The sequence below is a fragment of the Triplophysa rosa genome, linkage group LG19 (genome assembly GCF_024868665.1).
Source record: "Triplophysa rosa linkage group LG19, Trosa_1v2, whole genome shotgun sequence".
NCBI lineage: Eukaryota > Metazoa > Chordata > Actinopteri > Cypriniformes > Nemacheilidae > Triplophysa > Triplophysa rosa.
The window spans coordinates 5,940,025-5,958,985 of record NC_079908.1 but is presented as its reverse complement, the minus strand read 5'-3'; the positions used below and the strand labels follow the sequence as shown (position 1 = coordinate 5,958,985).

The 18,961-nt window shown below is 38.9% G+C and overlaps 1 protein-coding gene across 2 annotated transcripts in view; it reads right to left on the bottom strand.

The window, feature by feature from the left end:
* Nucleotides 1–18,961, bottom strand: part of dacha (dachshund a) — a 160,071-nt gene that overhangs the window by 30,142 nt on the left and 110,968 nt on the right. For both annotated transcript variants that reach the window (XM_057360201.1, XM_057360200.1), the window contains exons 4-7: nt 6,644–6,796; nt 5,173–5,345; nt 4,384–4,519; nt 3,647–3,721 (exon numbers count right to left, since the gene is read on the bottom strand). In XM_057360201.1, the coding sequence (XP_057216184.1) occupies nt 3,647–3,721; nt 4,384–4,519; nt 5,173–5,345; nt 6,644–6,796 (537 nt within the window). The remainder of the gene's footprint in view (nt 1–3,646; nt 3,722–4,383; nt 4,520–5,172; nt 5,346–6,643; nt 6,797–18,961) is intronic.

Below are 18,961 nucleotides of genomic sequence, written 5' to 3'. Positions count from 1 at the left end.
CTATCCAAACACGGACCGGAAGTTAACTGCAGTCCCAGCGCGTGCGTCTGATGAAACGGTCTATATAACAAAACTAAGTGTCGTCAAGTTTATTTGCTTTGATTAAAAAATAATACAATAATAATAATTATATTTTGTGTTTGTTTATTTAATACTTTTAACTTTCATATTGACGTTATCATTAGGCAACTTCTTTCATAATAACAAATCCTCTGCAACACTGCAACAGTCATTTAGTATTTATTCTCTTGAAACTTCAGTTGTGATGTCCAGATGTGTCAACGTTCACATTAGTCGCTGTTTTTTTTTACCTCTTTAACCCATTCAGGCCTATTTCCATATGGGTTGAGTGTGATAAGCCCTTTTCACAATGACGTCACTTAACTTCCGCCTTTTCGCAAAGCAGTGTATCATAACATCCGTCTTGCAACAAACAAGAAGAAGAAGAAGAACTTCCGTTTTGCCATGGCGCTGGAATACGTATTCAAGTACTTATCCTAACACCTTCACTAACACAAAAAGAAAACAGAACACTTACCTTCATAATCAAACAGGTACTGTTCAACGAAGAAATTGTATCCTTTCTCTAGCTTTGATCTTGTCGTTAGCGAAAATTGGTCTGCAAGACGTTGTACATCATCTAGCCGCATTTGTGGCAGATGTGCAAGGGACTTGGTAAACTCCATTCTGAGGCGCTAGCGGAAGTAACTTCTTCTTCTTGAGTTTACTGGCAGTTGGCAAACAAGCTTATAGGTGCATTACCGCCACCTTATGAACTGGAGTGCTAGCAGAAGTAATGATACACTGCTTCGCGGCAGAACGGAAGATGCGTGACGTCATGTGAAAAGGGCGTATTGCCAATGTGATCATGTCCGAGTAATCAGCCAATCACAGCAAAGCACCTGTATCATGTGACCTTCACCTACAGCAAAGTATGTGCAGACATCTAGCAATAGATGTTTAAAGAGTACATTCCTCGAGATCATAAAAAATACATTTCATGAAGTGTTTAATTTTGCCGTGTTTGAATGTAAGCAATCTGCCAAGTTGTAAATCCGAAGGTGAACGAATAACAAAGTTATTAGCTTATAAAAAAGGTAATCGACTCTGAATCACGCGAACAAGCCATGACCTGTCCGAATCTTTAACCACAATGTACCTACGTCACTAGAAAAATCCCCGCCTACTGACTGCGAAAACTTAACTCTCTCCTCCCCAAACACTGTACTAGCTCGTTCGTGACGTGTGCATCATTTCTAAGAGAAGCTGTGTTCTATGTAGTGAAACTAAGTCAGTCTTATTTTCACTACCAAAGGAAGAACTTCTGAGGAAAAAATGGTTACTATTTATTTTTCAAATGACACCAAAGGAGTATAAACCGAACGTTTTACTTTGCGCGCGTCATTTTACCGAAGATTGCTTCATCAATCTTGGCGCCTTTACTGCAGGATACATTAAACGTCTTTCCTTAAAAGATGTTGCAATACCAACTTTATTTGGACCTGTAAGCTCCACCGAATCACAACCTGTAAGTGTGACTCTTTATTTTTGTCTTTGCTTAAAATTAAATTTGTGTGACGTTATCTCATGTCTGTGTTTAGCTAACGTTACCGTTATTTTTGGGGTTGTTACTGTTTGTTTACCTAACGTTAGCTATAAACTCGTTGCGCTAATGTAAGTGTTCAACCATATTAACTTTCAAAGTCTTTATTTCTAGAACTGCGTGGTGTACTATAGTTATAATAACATCTGAAGATACGAACACCGTACACTGTATGCCGTGATAACTAACTGTTACAAGAGAAGTGTCTAAAACAGTCCTTTTTCTTACTGGCATCTGTATAAGGATTAAAGAATGATTCGTCAGACTCGGGCTCGAACTGGTAAGGTAAAATCGACGCCATCTCTCTCTATACACTGTTAATATCCAACCACCTGCAAACCGTAATACAGCAGTAATGATAGGCGGTCCATTTGCGACACATGCTGAACGCGTTTGACCAATCACAGCAGACTAGACCATTTGACCAATCACAGCAGACTAGACCATCTGACCAATCACAGCAGACTACACTATCTGACCAATCAGATCAGACTACGCTGGCGGAAAGGCGGAGATTACACAGATGAATCGCGGAACGAATCATTTGAGAGTCAGTCAAGAAGTAAGGTAATAATAACTGCTTATTATTATGAAATAATAGTATTTTTACATGATGTATGTACATAAACTTGTTGTCGGACACTCCATAAACCAAAATAAGCCCTTAAAAATATTGAGGAATGTACTCTTTAAGAAGATCCAGAGAATCAAGAGAAAGTATGAAAATGTGTGTTTTTGTCACAGGACAAACAGGGTGGAAGAAAACATCAGACGTGTGTTTGTGCACATGGTCATGGACCTAAATCTACGCTTTTGCTTTTTTCTCAACCCTGCATTAAACGCAATTGGCTGCCCTTCCGAATCCAGAACGGTTTGCAGCATCACGCATGTTTGTGTGTGCGTGTGTTTAGGAAGGATTCTTTTCAGACATATTAATAAAATATGGTCAGAGGCCAGGTGCACATCGAATCTCTTTTAAGAGAGCCTGGGGGCATCTTTGCATCGTCTCCTCCCAGCAGCTCTGTGTGTCACGAGCCGCCACCTGCTATACCAACACACACACACATTCACACCTGAACACGCAAGAAACGCTGCCCACACACGGCACCACATCCAAGATTACCACTCGCACACCTGCGTACCTTTCCATGTCGTAGGAACGAGAAAACATTTTCATATAATGATGAATTACGTACTTAGCTGCTCTAACGGTTCTCTAGCACTCCTCTACGCGAGCACGCACACCCGGCGCCGTAAATATGAACTTCATACATGTTCAGTTAAGCTTCTAATTAAGTCATTAATTAAAGGAGAAGTGTTGTGACGCTGATATACTGCCAGCCTGAGCCAACGGGGGTGTAAATTTAACTAACAAGCTTCGACCTGCATTAAAACGTCTCGGTTGTGTGTTATAGCAATACACTCGGCAGAGTTAAACCAACACCAGCTAGAAATCAGATGCGATTTATGACACCATGTTTAAAATTCGGCTTGAGTCTTAAAAGTCCTTAAGCAGATATGACACAATATAGAACTGAAGTGATATGGCAAACAAAGATGACGTGTATTGCATTTTCATGTTAGCCTCTGTGCAATCTCATTGGTCCAAAATCTTGATCCGCATACACACCACCATTGAAAACGTTTGGGTCACATTGTTTATTAATGATTTTATAAATCTTGAAATAATATTGAACTTATCAAAACTATGGAAGTATGGGAATTCTAAATAAATCTAATGAAACAATTGTAAGTTACCTGTTTTCTTGTGCTCTTATCCTGAGATGCTTTTAATATAATATCCACATCTATTCTGAGCTCTTATTGGCCAAGCTTCAGTCCGTCATATTAACACATTTAGGCCTATGCCTTCAGATAAAAAGGTTTTTAATATCATAAGAAACATTTCAGTTAAGTGACCCTAAACTTTTGAATGCTAATGTACCAAATAAAATAACCATTTCATCTGGCGATGATGTTATACTAACATTCAATTTTGACACTTCTCGAGTAGTGTTATAATGTGAAGGTAAAGACACTGACCTTTTTCTTTGAGGATTTTCTTCATATTTATGCCCGCGTCTCGTTCTGGCAGTTCACCATCGGTCGGGTTCAGAACTGCAAACATGGGTTTCAAAAGACTGAGTGCATGAAAATACTTCATACTACAAGTGTTTGTGTCATGACGCATTACATTTTCAATGAAAAATACTTTTGCAACAATGCCGTTACAGTTTGTGCACAAAACATAAATAAAAAATCAAGTGGAATTTGCTAGCGACGTGTTTTCAAATGTTCGGCCTGTCTGGTTGAAAAACAGATTCATGGTTTATCTAATGTTGCGATGTGGGGCTGGTCAGGATACTTAAAATACACGGCAACATTTTGAAAGCACCTCAAAACCAGTATTTATAGACTTCTTTATAGACTTCTTTGGATGACGTAAACAACGCTAATTTCACGCTGGCCCAGAAGAACCTTTCAGTTTTTGAACACTACCCAAACGTTCGATCTAAATACAACATTTATAACCAAAATAAAATGTTAAACAAAAACAATTCATTTAATTCTGAATGGAAGATTTCAAAATAAAACGAGCAAAAATGAAACCGGAAGTGCCTCCAGTGTTCACATCTTACGAAGTGGTCTTTACTTTTCAGGAGAATCAACCTATGAATGGGTTAGTCATAGTTGCCTCCGCTGGTATAAACAACATACTTTTCCTATAAATACTAAACCTTTGAATGGCTAAGAGCAATCTGAAGTGTGTGTGTACTGACCCAGACGTTCAGGACTCTGTGTGTGTGGGTTCGGGGAGCTGGACACACTACTGCTGGGGTGTGATGAGGGATGTGATCCGGGACGAGGGGCTTCCTCCAGAGACGGGGCAGGAGACGGACTGTCCTGAACACACTCCTGACAAACACAAACACAGATACACACAGTCACGGTCTATAACTGGATTTATACAGAAGCTCAATCAGGCCTGTTACTTTACCCTATAAATGTCTTTTAATAAAATCGCATCAAAGTTCTCCAGACTTTTTGCTGTATATGTAAAGCATGATTTGATTTTTAGTTTGGTTTGACTTCACATCATGTCAGTGAATATCTACGGTATATAAGTGTTTTTCGAGTTAGCCCCGGGCCCTTTTTGCGTCCCGCCTGACGCTGTAAATTAACTCACATTCACACACTCAGGGGGAACATGCTGGAAACATAACAGACACTGTTGACTTTCTAATATTCCCTAACACCCGCTCCGCACGAATGCAACACAGGACATTTATTCTGTTATTTCTCCTCCGAGTATTTCACATCAAGCTCTCTCTTGTAGAAATTAAGACTGTTCGGTATACAGCTCCCTCCCAGATGTTAACAGGCTCGCAGAACGAGACGATCCGAGGGGGACGTGCAATTCTCTGACCGAGGTGTAGAAAACCAGCTGACTCTGATAGTGGCTGTGCATTAGAGGGAGTCGTAAGTGTAGTGAAAGTGTAGCGTGTGCTTTTATCCGGCCTGGATTCGAGCGAGGTTTTCTATCAAAACTTTATCCCCGTGTGCGTTACCTTGATGACCGATGCCCCCGCTCTGGAAAGGGGGCTGTGCATCTGAGCAGCCGCGGCCATGTTGGCGATGGTGTTCAGGTGGTTCATCTGGTTCATCGCCATGGCAACGGAGGCAGGCGGCAGACTGACGGGCAGCAGGGGGTGGGGCATCATCATGAACGGCAGGTCGAGCCCTGAGAAGACAGACACGTCTTACATCTGTTTAGGTGATATTAAAGTGATTGAAGTTAAAGCTGTTGAAGTGTGGCTGAAGTAGCGATGCGCGTTATTTAAGATACATTTCTTACTTTAAGAGAACATGAAAATAATATTGACCATTTCATTTTTTAAAGAAGAAATATGAGTGAAAATCTGCTAATCATGTTATAATAAACCTAAATTTTACCACTGTTTACATCAGAATCTGCATTTTCATGGGTTTAAAAGATTTTCATTGTAATCCAACAACTGTGCACTCCTTTTCTGATTATTTTTTCAACAAATTTGCATCAGCTGAATGTAACATAAATGTCTTTGAGTAAAATATACTGTACGGTCATTTATTTAAGGTGAGAAATAAACTTCGTTCTGTAAATTAAGTATAATGAACTACATAAAAAGCATTATTGTGATTTAATTTTCCAATAAAAAATAAAAAATGTTTACATAATGCGTTGCATTTAATTACCCTTAGCGGATTATAACTCATTTATATTGAAAGACTCTTTGATATGCTCTTTTTCATACAATAACAGTGAATGTGGGTTCATCTTTAAAGCTTCAGTCATATGAAAATGTCTGAATTTTTCCAGTCCCTATTGATTGTATTTGCATTAAAAATGTCAATCTTTGAAAACAGTGAATAAATTGCTGTTTTGCTTGATGAATTTCATAGAAATAACACATTTTGAATTAATGTCCTTTGTCTTACTGTCCACAATTCATCACTGTATGTTATTCTACATTTTTCATCTATATTTATTCTTTTTTTTTCAATCAAAATTATAAATCGTGAACGACATTTAATTTCTGCTGATGTAACCAAGGTCAGGTGGGCAGGGGTAAGCATTATTATATCATAATATACTGTATAATGTCACAGCGCACTCTTTACGATCCAATCAAATCACAATAAATGAAATTAAGCTCCGCCCTACAATGGTCCTCAATATTCCACTTCACTTAGAAACGGATCACATTACAGAATTTAAGTGCGTTGCATCTGTCAATTCTTTTGATCTTTAAACACAAAAACACTGAAATGTGTCATTGAGAACAAACCGAAAAATATGATTGATTTGACAACAACAGAATACAGTGACTTAGAAAAGAGTCGGACAAATAACCAAACAAACCCACTGAACTGACAACATGCCATCGAACTCAACTGACTAACGTGACATTTGTATCTGATCAATGAAACGGAGCCGAATCGATACACCTTGAGCTGGTGATGACATGAAGGAGTGAAGGTGATGAATGAATGACTCACGGTTAGCCAGGAGATGAGTCTGCTGTAGGGTGGAGAGGTGAGACCCTGACAGGCCGTGCTGAGCGGAGAGGCCCAAGTGAGCCAGACCGTGCTGGCCTCCGGAGGAGAGGGGAGACTGGAGTTTCTCTTTATCCCAGGAAGACTCACTACCGCCTGGGGACATCAGACAAAGAGCGCCAGGATTGAGTCAGAATATTATTGACACTTTGACTGAATCCATCTCCTACGCCTATGTTTGAAATAAGAGTTCTATGTAGACATGTTTTAAAAACCTCAAATACTTCCAAGTCTATCCTAACCTTATATGGAAACTCAACTGGAAGAGCATTGTATTAGCATGGGTTCAATTCCCACTGATAAAACATCTAGCTTGAATGCATTGTAAGTCGCGTTGGATAAAATCATCTGCCAAACACATAAATGTTAATGGAAGCCAAGCTTCACAAAACAGGTCATTCATAAATCATTTTGGTACTGACATCACATCCAAAAGCACACTGACATGTCATCTCCCACGCTTAAATATCAACACTAATGCAATATTCAACAAAATGGCCCACCCTGATGGGTCTTAAAGGTACAGTGATTTTTACTAGAGGTCTTAAAGATACAGTAACACTGTCTGTGTAAATCTATAGACCACAGTAATGGCAGTGGTTTTGAGAAAATAATAATGACAAGTGGGGTAGAAATGTTACAATGCAAAAAAGAGATACTCCACCCAAAAATGAAAATTCTGTCATCGTTTACTCACCCTCTAGTTGTTACAAACCTGTATACATTTCTTTGTTCTTATGAACACAAAGAAAGATGTTTGGAAAAATGCTAGCAACTGCCATTTCTGGGACATTGTTGACTACCATAGAAAATGTTTACAGGTTTGGAATAATTTGGGACGGGGGGTACTTCATGACAGAATTTTCATTTCGGGGTGGAGAGTACATTAAAGTAGAAAGAGAATGGGGACCTGGGACTGGGCCATGAGGCACCCCCCTATGAAACTAAAGCAGTCAAGGCCTGTTCACACCAAGGGCAATAATAACAACAACTATAAAAAAATCCACACCACAACTATCGTTGAAGCACATAGTTGTGATGACTTTCAGAACCTTTATTTCAGCTCATGAATAAAAAACATGTGACAGCCAATCAAAATCCCTTCAAATTCAAAAAGGTTTTGCGCCATCAAAATGTGAAACTGCTGTTTGCGCGATTACAGTTAGTTTGGACGCTAATGTAGTTATCTGTATAGTAATCGATCTTCGTACGAATGGGCCATAACTGTGCAAAATACTAACCAATCCCAGAATCCTCTGAGACAGCCGCTAAATGGTTAACTTCTCCGCCAATCACTCAGAGCTCATCCCAGAGCAGGTGACATCTGGGAATTAATCACTGGAATGAAATGCGGCAGAAAAGCTAGTCGCGAGGTGCCTCGAAACAACTTAAGTCGAATTAGTGGAGAGAAGAGGGAGAGAGAGCGAAAGAATGCAAAGCGGAGGAGAGGAAATCATTGTCTAATTCTGCCTAATAAGCAACGGAGGTCCTACGAGTGATCCAGCAGATGGTGTTTTTGCAACAGATTGCAGTGAGTGATTCTTTTAATAATAATACGAATTAAAATCTCTCTCTGTAGAATGCGGGGGTGCTGTTCATCAGGGAGTCATTTGAATGAGCGGGGAAAACAGTCTGATAAACTAATGCCTGTGCCCAAACACCTGAGGCCGAACCCGAGCGCGCACATGTTTGTGTGAGAGAGGCGGACGAAACATAAAACCATGAGATTCTTGATACAGTATATGATGTACATAAACAATCCATAAGCAATAAACGTCCCATTTAATGAAGTCATAATACCATGTAAACGGATTTTTTAAAAACCAACTCTGCATAATGATGCTTATATATTATTTGTATCGATTTCAGTATCTCTTGAACATGATGCACGGTTAAAATAGGAACAGAACTGTATTTTTCTAAATTACTTCGTAATGTGCTTCATGTTTATACATATTTCTACTGATGCAGTTGTATTGTAATGTAGACTTTAATATTCACAATAAATTTGGTCAGTTATGAAGTATAGTCAGAGTAAAGGGTTAGTTTACCAAAAAAAGTTTTACCCATCATTTATTCCTTTATCTTTTCCCTGTACTGTATGACTATATTTATTTCAATGGAAAACAAAAGAAGACAATTTTATACAACTGTTACAAACTTTGCATATATTCCATAGTTGCTTCAATTATGTAGTCTTGAATTATAGCGAATGGTTCATATGGAATGCCTATGCTGCCTTTATAAAGCTTTTCCTGTCATTTTTGGAGATCAAAAGCTTTTTGTTTTCAACAATCCATATTATTCGTGTACAGGGTAAACTTTTGTGTTTCACAGATGAAAGTCGTGAGATTAAAAGTTCATTATTTTGGTGAACTATGTATGCGCCTTTAAGAGGGACCGAGAACCAAATAGTTTGCGTTTTCCACGTGACTTGTCCAATTCTGAACAAACATACCGAAGTTTCAAAAGGCAACCTTCATGTAACCAAAGTAAGGCTGTTCAACGATTAATCGCATCCAGAATTGTTTTTACATAATATATGTCTGTGCACTGCGCATATCCATTTTGTATTTATAAACAATTTAAATTGTATATAAATGTTTATATAGACTTGCAAATATTTCCTAAATATATACATGCATGTGTATGTGTTTATAAATACAAAATAAATACGCACAGTGCACAGATAAATATTATTATAAATACAAACGTTTATTCTGGATGCGATTAATCGTTGAACAGCCCTAAACCAAAATATTTTAAATTGTTGTTTTTGACAAAAATCGAATCCTGGGGCATAAAAGTGCCCATGTTTCACTCAAATACGCGTGCGCGTCTGCCTCCCTCCCTCCAGCGACATCATTAAATAGGCGTCGTAACAACCGCACGGCGAAGAAATTAGCCCATCTCCACACTTCCAAATCACAGTTTCTCTGTTTTATTATATATCCAATAACTCACCGGGTTTGACCTCTGTGACAGGCTAACAGTACTGGAAGTCGTACGTCTGTGTGACTGTGAAAATGTGTGTACGCTCGCAGTATATCAGAGCGAGCGGAGGGCAGAACCGGCCGCAGCTCCGGTGCTGATGGCCCATTTGGGTTGTGTCCAAGAGCTCCTTCAGCGTTGGCTGCTAAAGTAATTAGCCTAAAAGTGATGCCAGCCAGCAGAGATAGAGGAAGAGTAAGCAAGCAGAAGAGATGGAGAGCGTCTGCGTTTCTGCATCATATCCAGCTGTCGTTCATGCTTTGAGAATGTGTCCATCACGCCGATGCTCCTTAACCACACGCTGACAGAGCTAGTTAACTGAATTCTGCAAAAAAACTTCGCTGGATTTGCGACACGCATGCCTGGGCTTGTGTGAAGATACGCCGTTCACCGCGTACGTGACGAACTTTGGGACACTTTAGGAGTTGTTTATCTAGATTTTTATATATTTCTTTTTTTTTCTACTGTGTATCAGCCAGCGATGTGTGAAACAGCTGGACAAACACACAGATCCCCCGCATTTCAAGCCCAAACAGATAAGCATGTAAACAAGCATTTCCTTTAAACTGTGCACTGCAAAAAATGAATTTCTTAGTATTTGTGTCTTGCTTTCCGGTCTGTAAAAATTCTTATATTTAAAACACACTTACTTGACAAGCAAAATGACCTAAACTGTTTAGTCTTGTTTTCTAAAACAAGGTTAGGTGCATTTAAACTTTGTTTGTAATTTGTTCTTGAAAATGTAACCTTTAGTAATACATGTTTTTATTTATTACTTTTCTGTATTGATTTCTTGTCCCCGTTGTTTATTGCGTTTGTTTTTTGTACTCTCTGTTATATGGTTTCTGAATGCAAATAAAAAAAGACGTCTACAAAACTTAATTCAAGTAAATGTTTTTGTTACCCCACTGCAAATATTTTTGCTTGTTTTGAACATTCGCTTCATTTGGATTATTTTTCCAGAAAAACGGACTTGATATCTTATGTCATTTTGCTTCTCAAGTGAATATATTTAGATTTTTAGACATTTGTACTGAAAAAGACAAAAAAAATTGCAGTGTGTAACCTCATGTAAAGATGCATATAACACTTCCGGTTTGTTGCTTTTGCGTGTTTTCTTTCAAATCAATAACATGTCACAGTCTGCAATTGCACTTTCTCTATGTACAGTTTTAAAATAAAAGGTTGTAATTCAATACAGAGAACACAGATGCAGCAACACAACAACACTTCAGATGCGAACATACAGCCAAATGCAACGTAATGTAATATAATTATATATATCGTGAAATTAAACCTAGCGTAAAGGTTGTGGGTTCAATCCCCGGGTTCATATTTACCAATAAAATGTATACCTTAAATGTCACTTTGGATAAAAGCGTCTGCTAAATGCATCAACGTAAAACCTTACACCACTCATCCCTATGTAAGGTTAGTCGTAGAGGTAAAACAAACTATAATGTAGAAAGACTGTCCTCGTTCCTTCACTGTTTTTGGCCTATCGGATCGACCATCTGCCATCAACACCCACCCTTACCTGCACCGTCCCACCAGTCAATGCCTGGAGAAATAATGCTGGCCAGCACATTAGCATTGAGGTCAAACGTGTGGTGTCTTAAAAGCTCCACGTCATTACTAAACACAAAGTATTGCTCAAGAAATGACTAAAAGCATAATCAGACGCGAGCTTTGATCATAGAAATATACACATATTCTAGTGTTTCTCATGGTGGGTCTGTCTTCGTGGCCGGGTTGTTTGGGCTTGTGATGGGTTCGGGGTCTTCGGGCCCCTGTTTGAGCGGTCGCATGTGTTTATGATGGCTGTGTCTGTGTGTGGCGCAGTAAACAGTGTGTGTGTATGTTTATGTCTTCAAAACTCTCTTTGGTCAGCAAAGCATCAGGAAGAGAGAGAGTGTGTTTACTCCACACCAAACACGCCGGTTAGATGTCTTGCTCTCACAAACTTAGAAACAGAAAGATTTGGGGTTTGCGTCAAAATGTGCCGTAGTGTTCGTAGTGCGTGCAAGGTCATTTTTGTCCAGTACAAAGCAAGTGAGCTATCCCAGAATGCATTGTGCGGTGATCTTCAGATGAAAGTGTCTGTCAGATGCATACATGTAAATGAATGACAAATCTCTCAAAAAGTCATCTAATGTTAAGACACAAATTGCTTTGGTCCTGCCACGTCTATTTAAAGCTTAAAATACTGCACGACACACGCACGCATTCATTAATACCGTTACGCCGGCAAACCTCATAGTCACACAAAATCACACACACATACAGAAATTGTCCGGGAGCGCATTAACAGCTTGTAGCGGGTACGGGCAGAGGACGGCACGCTGGCACTCTGTTTGTCATATTTCTTCTGGGCCTCGCCATCTGCCGGGGTGGCATTTTCATGGCTGTTTACCCTGACTCCCGCCAAGGAATCATCTGCCACCGCATAATGCAGCCCGCAAAAAAGGGGGGATTAAGTTGGTAATGCAACTGAGACTATTGCTAATTTGGTGTAATTGGGAAGAAATGAAGATAAATGAGGGCGAGAGAAGGAGAGGCAATCAGTACGGCAGGCAGTACAGCTGTGCTTTTGGCCAAACTAAGACCCCCCCGAAATCCCCCACCACGTCACCCCGCGCTCAACAAGGTGCATGCAAATTCAGGCTAATGACAAATACGCTAGGCTAACAACCGCATGAACACAGCGCATGTTATCTGCCCTACTGTTCATCTAACTGGCGCAGATTTCGGTTGGCAGGTGTAAAGAGACGACATTCACAACATAATACTTTGCCTTAAAGGCACAATATGTACAATTTTGGCATTAAAATATCCACACACAAAAAACACTAGCACGGTGTTATATATTTTGTTTACTTGTGTACTTACATTATCCCAAATCTTTTCAACAATGTTTGAATACAGAGAAATTTGCAACGTCAAGTCCACATTGTCCACTTGCTGTCTACTTTTACTAACATGTAAACAATAGGTGTGTTTGACTTCATGCGACGTTGCCCAGACAGATCAGATTATGACATCAAAGAATCAGGAGAACAATTTGAAAATGTCGAGTCATTTTGCGATACTTTGATTTCATATGGCGATCGATCTGCAATTGAACACACCTCATGGCAAAACAGCGAGTCTCATGAAAAATGTGGAAGTAGCTGTTGGAAGTATAGCGCCACTCTGTTGTTGTTTCCATTAGGTAACGGAGTTGGATTATGTTATAACGTAGCGGTTATAAAACATTATTTCATTACGTTATGATTTGCGAGTAATGCTGTGTTGATTTCCATCAGCAGTCGAGTTGAAGACAACAACTAACTAGATCCTTTGTACTGGATTCAAACTATGCCTTTATCATTGTTTTGCGACCTCCAGTGGCAAAAATGACATATTGTGCCTTTAATTACCTAAAGTTGTCAAAGAATGCATAATATTTTAATATACATTATTTAGACAAAAATGCTTGAAATTTTCGTAAAAAATTGCTTGAAAATTTCGTTGTATTGAATGTTTTCCGAATTAACGCCCTTGTCAATGTTTTGCGACCTTTAGGGGCAACAAATGACATTGTTTTTTATTGTGCATTCCAATTAATATCAATCAAACTGCAGTTGGTTTGTTTTGACTTAAGCCTTAATAACTCAAAAAATACAGCTAACTAACACAACAAGACACAATACAACCAGGATAACATAATAAAAAAACATGATTTTTGAAAAAATTAAAAACAGAGTAATCATATAAATTTTATTATTCATTAAAATTATTTTAATTTTAATATACATTAGTTAGTTGTATTTTTCAATACATTTTGACATTTTACCCTGAATGTTTTTGATCTGACAAGAATTTTGATCAGGAACTGGAACTGAAATTATATGGCTAAGCAGATATAACACAACATATCACTGATTCGGTCACTGATACTGATGCATAATATACTGGTGACCAGACTGGTTTGCAATAAAAATCATTCAAATACATGAATGAGGAATCTGATTATAGTCAAACACTGGTTGATGGATCTAGTATTTAATTGAATCTTCTAAACTCATGTTAAATGTGCACCTGGGTGCAACCCCTTAAGAGATTTACATTTTTGGGGAAAATGTTCCAGAACCACAGCGGACACACTTCCCATCTTTGTAGCCTGGAGGAATATCTTGTCCATGTATAACATAGTGCTTAAGAAATGCTTTACAGTGTCAAGAGCGACATCTGTGTCTGCGTGTTTTAAGCCTACATGGCTGAAGGACGTGAGTGAATACATGTATGCGTCTGTGAATGTGTTTTAGGTGCCCGCTGAGATCTCTATATCCCTCCACACGTGCCAGACACCCCTCTGGCTGCCCTTCTCGCCGTACCCACCCTGCTCTGCACAGATGTCCCCCCCACACCCCGACACACCTCACACGCTGCAGCCCCCTGAGGAGGACAACCTTCACGGCTATACATCAGCCCAAGCCATCATGGTGATGCGACATCTGCGTAGATCTCTAGTCAGTGTACGTGAATGCTCTTGGCTGTGGAGTGTGATGCAAACAGGTAAAAACAAATATGACAAAATCTGCTCGAGAGAAGGATTGGTTTGAACAAAAAAGCATGTTTTTGTAAACGACTAGTTTGTGGTTTTACTCTGGAAAAAACAAAGCTTGAGTTGGGACCAGGGTTGCCAAGTCCACAGTTTTCCGGTAGATTTGGGCTACTTTTATTCCGTTGGTCAAAAGAAGAGAGTTTTTTCATCATTTGTCATTATTAAGTTAAGAAAAAAGACTGTGTTCATGATAACTACTGTACAGTGACTTCCAATAAGAAGTTGTGTAATTCATAACAGTGAGTGTAAAATGTGTGGTACAGAAGTGGCATATTTTGAGTTTTGGTATTTGGTCTGGGGTTTAGTTTTGATCGGCCATTGGGCTGGTTTTCTTATGCAGATCTGGCAACCCTGGTTGGGACTCAAAAAACATTACAGCATGTGATCCATTATACAAGGATGTCCGTTGGAATATGTAGTTGCCTACAAGGACTACATTTCATACAGTCCTAGCCTTGCGAGAGAGAGCTTTTACGCAAACTACCGACTAAATCATGCTCCTTAAAGAGCTGAAATTATAAATATAAAAACAAATAAAAGATGAACTAGACGACAACATTTGGTGAACCACTGCACTCGATTGGCCATTGGGCTAGTTTTGATCGGCCATTGGGCTGGTTTTGTTATGCAGATCTGGCAACCCTAGTTAAGACTCTTAAAAAAACAGTGCAAGGTAAATCATTAATGAACTGATATTATAAATATAAAAAACAAAAAATCTTAAAGAAATCATTAGTTGATTTATCTCTAAAATGGAGAATGTATGACAGTATATTGTGAATCACCGCACTTGATAGGACATTGGGCTGGTTTTGTTATGCAGATCTGGCATCCCTGGTTAGAACATTGTAAGACCTGATGCATCAGACAAGGTTGTGTCTGTAAAATATAAAAGTATAAATATAAAAAAAAAGATAAACTAGTTGATTTATCTCTAAAATGGCCGTATATGGTGAACCACTGCATTTATGTTGTGTATGCGTATGAGTGTATCATGCAGGGTTGGCTCTCAACTACCTTGAAATCCATTACCAACACATTTCCTACTGTAATCAAGCATGCTATGATGTTTCTGAAAAGCACTTTGACAAGTCAACCTTAAATACGCTCCTGTTTCATGTTGCAGCTAATGCAATACACTGCATCTAATCGCTAACATCCAGCTCAGGCCAGTTGGACAGATTTTGCTCAACGGCAAATCTCATTACGCACAGGGACTCGGCTGTAAACAGCTCTGTATCAGTGATGACTAAGAAAACACAAAAGCATTGACGTCCTTACGTTTATGAAAACACCTCCGCACAGAGCCCCACAGGAGTGCCAGAAGCTTTAGGTTTGGGGTGCAAAAAAAGTCTATTTACACAAAGTAGCAGAGATGCAACAATCAAGAGAGATGGAGGGGGAAAACCATATCAATTTAAAGTCATTAATTCCCTCCCAGAACAATGTGAGAGCAATCCACATGAGACTGGATGTAAAAGTGTTTGAATTGAAAGTGAAAATGATTAAAGAGCTCTTTTAATGAAGTGTTAATTGCTGTGAGAAGCAGGATGAAGTTGGTGGAGATTAACTGCTTTGACGGGAGTGAAAGCTACGGCACGTTTCTACACGGATGCAAAACGCTGGGCCAGAATACAGGTACGGGGATCTGCAGAAGATACTGGATCTCATTCGGTAGAGTAACACAGGAAAAAAACGTATAGGAAAAATTTGCAACAGGTGCACAAACGTTCGTTTGTTTACACAATATTTGTTTACCCTCGTTGAATCTGGATTTTCCTAAATGGAACACATGCCGACATCCAAAACATTTACATGAATCTGAAATAAGATCTACTGTAGGGTCACTTATGCTACATTAACATGACGACGATGTACTAAAATGGAAAAGTTTTACATTTTTTTGTTGAACACGGTGCACTGAAACCGCCCCTTAAGTTATTATTAGGGATGTCCTGATCACCTTTTCCGTGCCTCCGATCGGAGTCATTTTATTTTGAATATCTGAGTCCTGATCTGATACTTGTATTTTCCTAATGCATTGTTATTAAAATCAAACTAATGTACATAAATGACAACTGCAAAGTAGATTTAAAGGAGTAGTTCACTTTCAAAATGAAAATTCTGTCATCATTTACATGCCCTCTTGTCATTTCAAACCTGCATGACTTTCTTTCTTCCCCAGAACACAAAAGAAGATATTTTGAAAAATGTTGGTAACAGAACAGCACAGCCCCCAGTTCACTTCTATTGTAACCAACGAAAGTGAATGGGGGGCTGTTAACAACATTCTTCAAAATATCTTCTTTCCAAGCTGTTCCCTTCCGTTTTAATATATAATAATTTATAAAAATAAGCTAACAAAATACTATTTTTATTATAAGTAAATTATGTATTATTATTTAAAAGATCTTGATACAGCGTCATACTAAAACTATTAGGCTTGATCTCGCAACACAATCTTACAGGAATTCATAACTATTTTACAAGGTTGCTAATTCATATGATTCTTATTCTAATAAGATCGAACCTTTTTCTAATAATCGTATGTTTTTACGTGAATTTCTGCATCTGCTTCCATATCGATCTTTGGCTCATCTCTAGTTATAACATCTTAAAAAGGAATATACATACATTTCTGGATTCAAAACATTTAATTTTTCAAAGTCAAAACATAACTTGGTGCTTTTTGTGTACACGTGGTTTCAGACCTAAAATGAAACGTGACTATTCATGAATCGTGAATGTTAGTGTACAATTGCTTGTTTTAGTGCATATGGGTAGTTTACAAACAAACCGCACGTTTCCTATGGTGTGAGAAACAGTTTAGAAAAAACTAACGATGACGATATATCTCTCTTATGCTATTTAATAATATAAATAATAATATAAAATAGTATATTATTAACCGTTTGTTTTCAAAATTTTTGCTGTCACACCATGGGACATATGATCCGGTTTATTTGGCAGCTACTCACATACAGGTACATGCGTGTGTATAGTTACTAAATGAGAAACACAAGGCAATGCTGTGTTTAACAAAAACTTTAAAAAGTTTAAAAAGAAGAAAAAAAACTATGATAAAAAAGGTGCAACCTAAATACTCAGGTGAGTTTCTGAATCTCCTGCTTCTGTAAATAAGTTGCTATTCTTGCGGAGGCCTCTCGATTGTGAATGTCATATTTCTACCTCCACCTCCAGCTGAATATTCAACATCTCATCAGCCTCACTAACTGAGTCCTATATTGTGTTTCTCCTGGGTCCTTTGTGCTGCATAAGATGGCCCAGTCTTTCACTTACTCTTATCACAGACACACATTAATGGCCATCAGAGAACTCTGTTCTCTTTGAACGGTTTACGGCGACCAGCCTTTGATCATAAGTAGTGCGCGCTTCACAGAAAGCCTGAAAAGATGTCTCTTTGATATCGCCCTGCGTTTACATATCAATGAGCGACGCCGAAGATGGGGGCCCGGGCTACTCTCGTACGCCACACTTTTGGGGAAATGTGGCTTAGAGGGGGGAAAAAAAAATCACAATACAATCGTGTCCGGCTAGACCTGTAATGCATTTGTTGGACAATTTGGTAGATGGGGGCCGAGTGGCCGGCCTCGACGGGAAGCAAGAGCTTGTCAAGTGTTTATTCTAGACAGGCCGCGGCTCGTTTGCCTGTTTTGGAGTGGCGAGTCCCGCGTCTTTATGGACTTTCATTAGACGTCATTTTGAGGCTCATTTGAAATCAATCCCCCTTTGGACCTTCGCGCCAGCTCCTGTGTCGGGCGGATGAAAAATGAGGCGGGGCATTGGGGCTCCGGGCAGCCCCCCGTCCGTCCTGCTTGGCCCAGTCCGTTAATACGGCATCATCTGGCCAAACGGACGGGCAATTCCCACATCTCATTACCGACAGGAACTGCGGGTCATTACGCGGGATGGATTCCCATTAGCTGAACCGGGGGTTTGAGACTAAATACAGGAGCTTTGGACACATACTCACAAGGACTTTGTTACATACTCCTCAGCCACTCTCAACCTGTTCACACACTTCTGGTGTGAGAATTACTTGAGAGAATTGATGACTGGAGCACTTCGGCCAGACAGCAGAATCTTGGATGGGGATAGTAGCGGGGTATCTGTTTTTTGGAAAACTAGGTAATTGAAAATGTGTTTAAAGTAAAATTTGATAAAAAAGGAAGATTCGCTTTTTAATAGTCATCTGGATAGAGAAAGAGTACTGTATCCTAAAGCTCCAATCTGTAACTTTTACATCTCTATCGCCACCTCTGTATGAAACATAAAATTGTAGGTTGCTTTACATACTTGTTTTATTTAAACTCATGATGATGTCAAACTGATTTTTGTCGGAAAACCATACATGGCAGTTGAAATGAAAATCATTATTTTAAGCTAACTATTTTGAAAGAGACCGTTTTGACAGATTTTTTTATGTTACTTCTCAATAAACAATATCAATTAAAAAAAAAGCTTTAAAGTCCAAATGAAATATTTTTTGTATTTTGCATAACTTGTAGTCTAGACAACAAGTAGTAATGAACTACTCTTATTGTGATTGTAGGGTGTATCATGACAACATTGAGGTTTGACAGCATCCGGTCACTATGAAACATTTTTCTGCTTGTTATTTTTTGGGGTGAACTGCTCTTTTA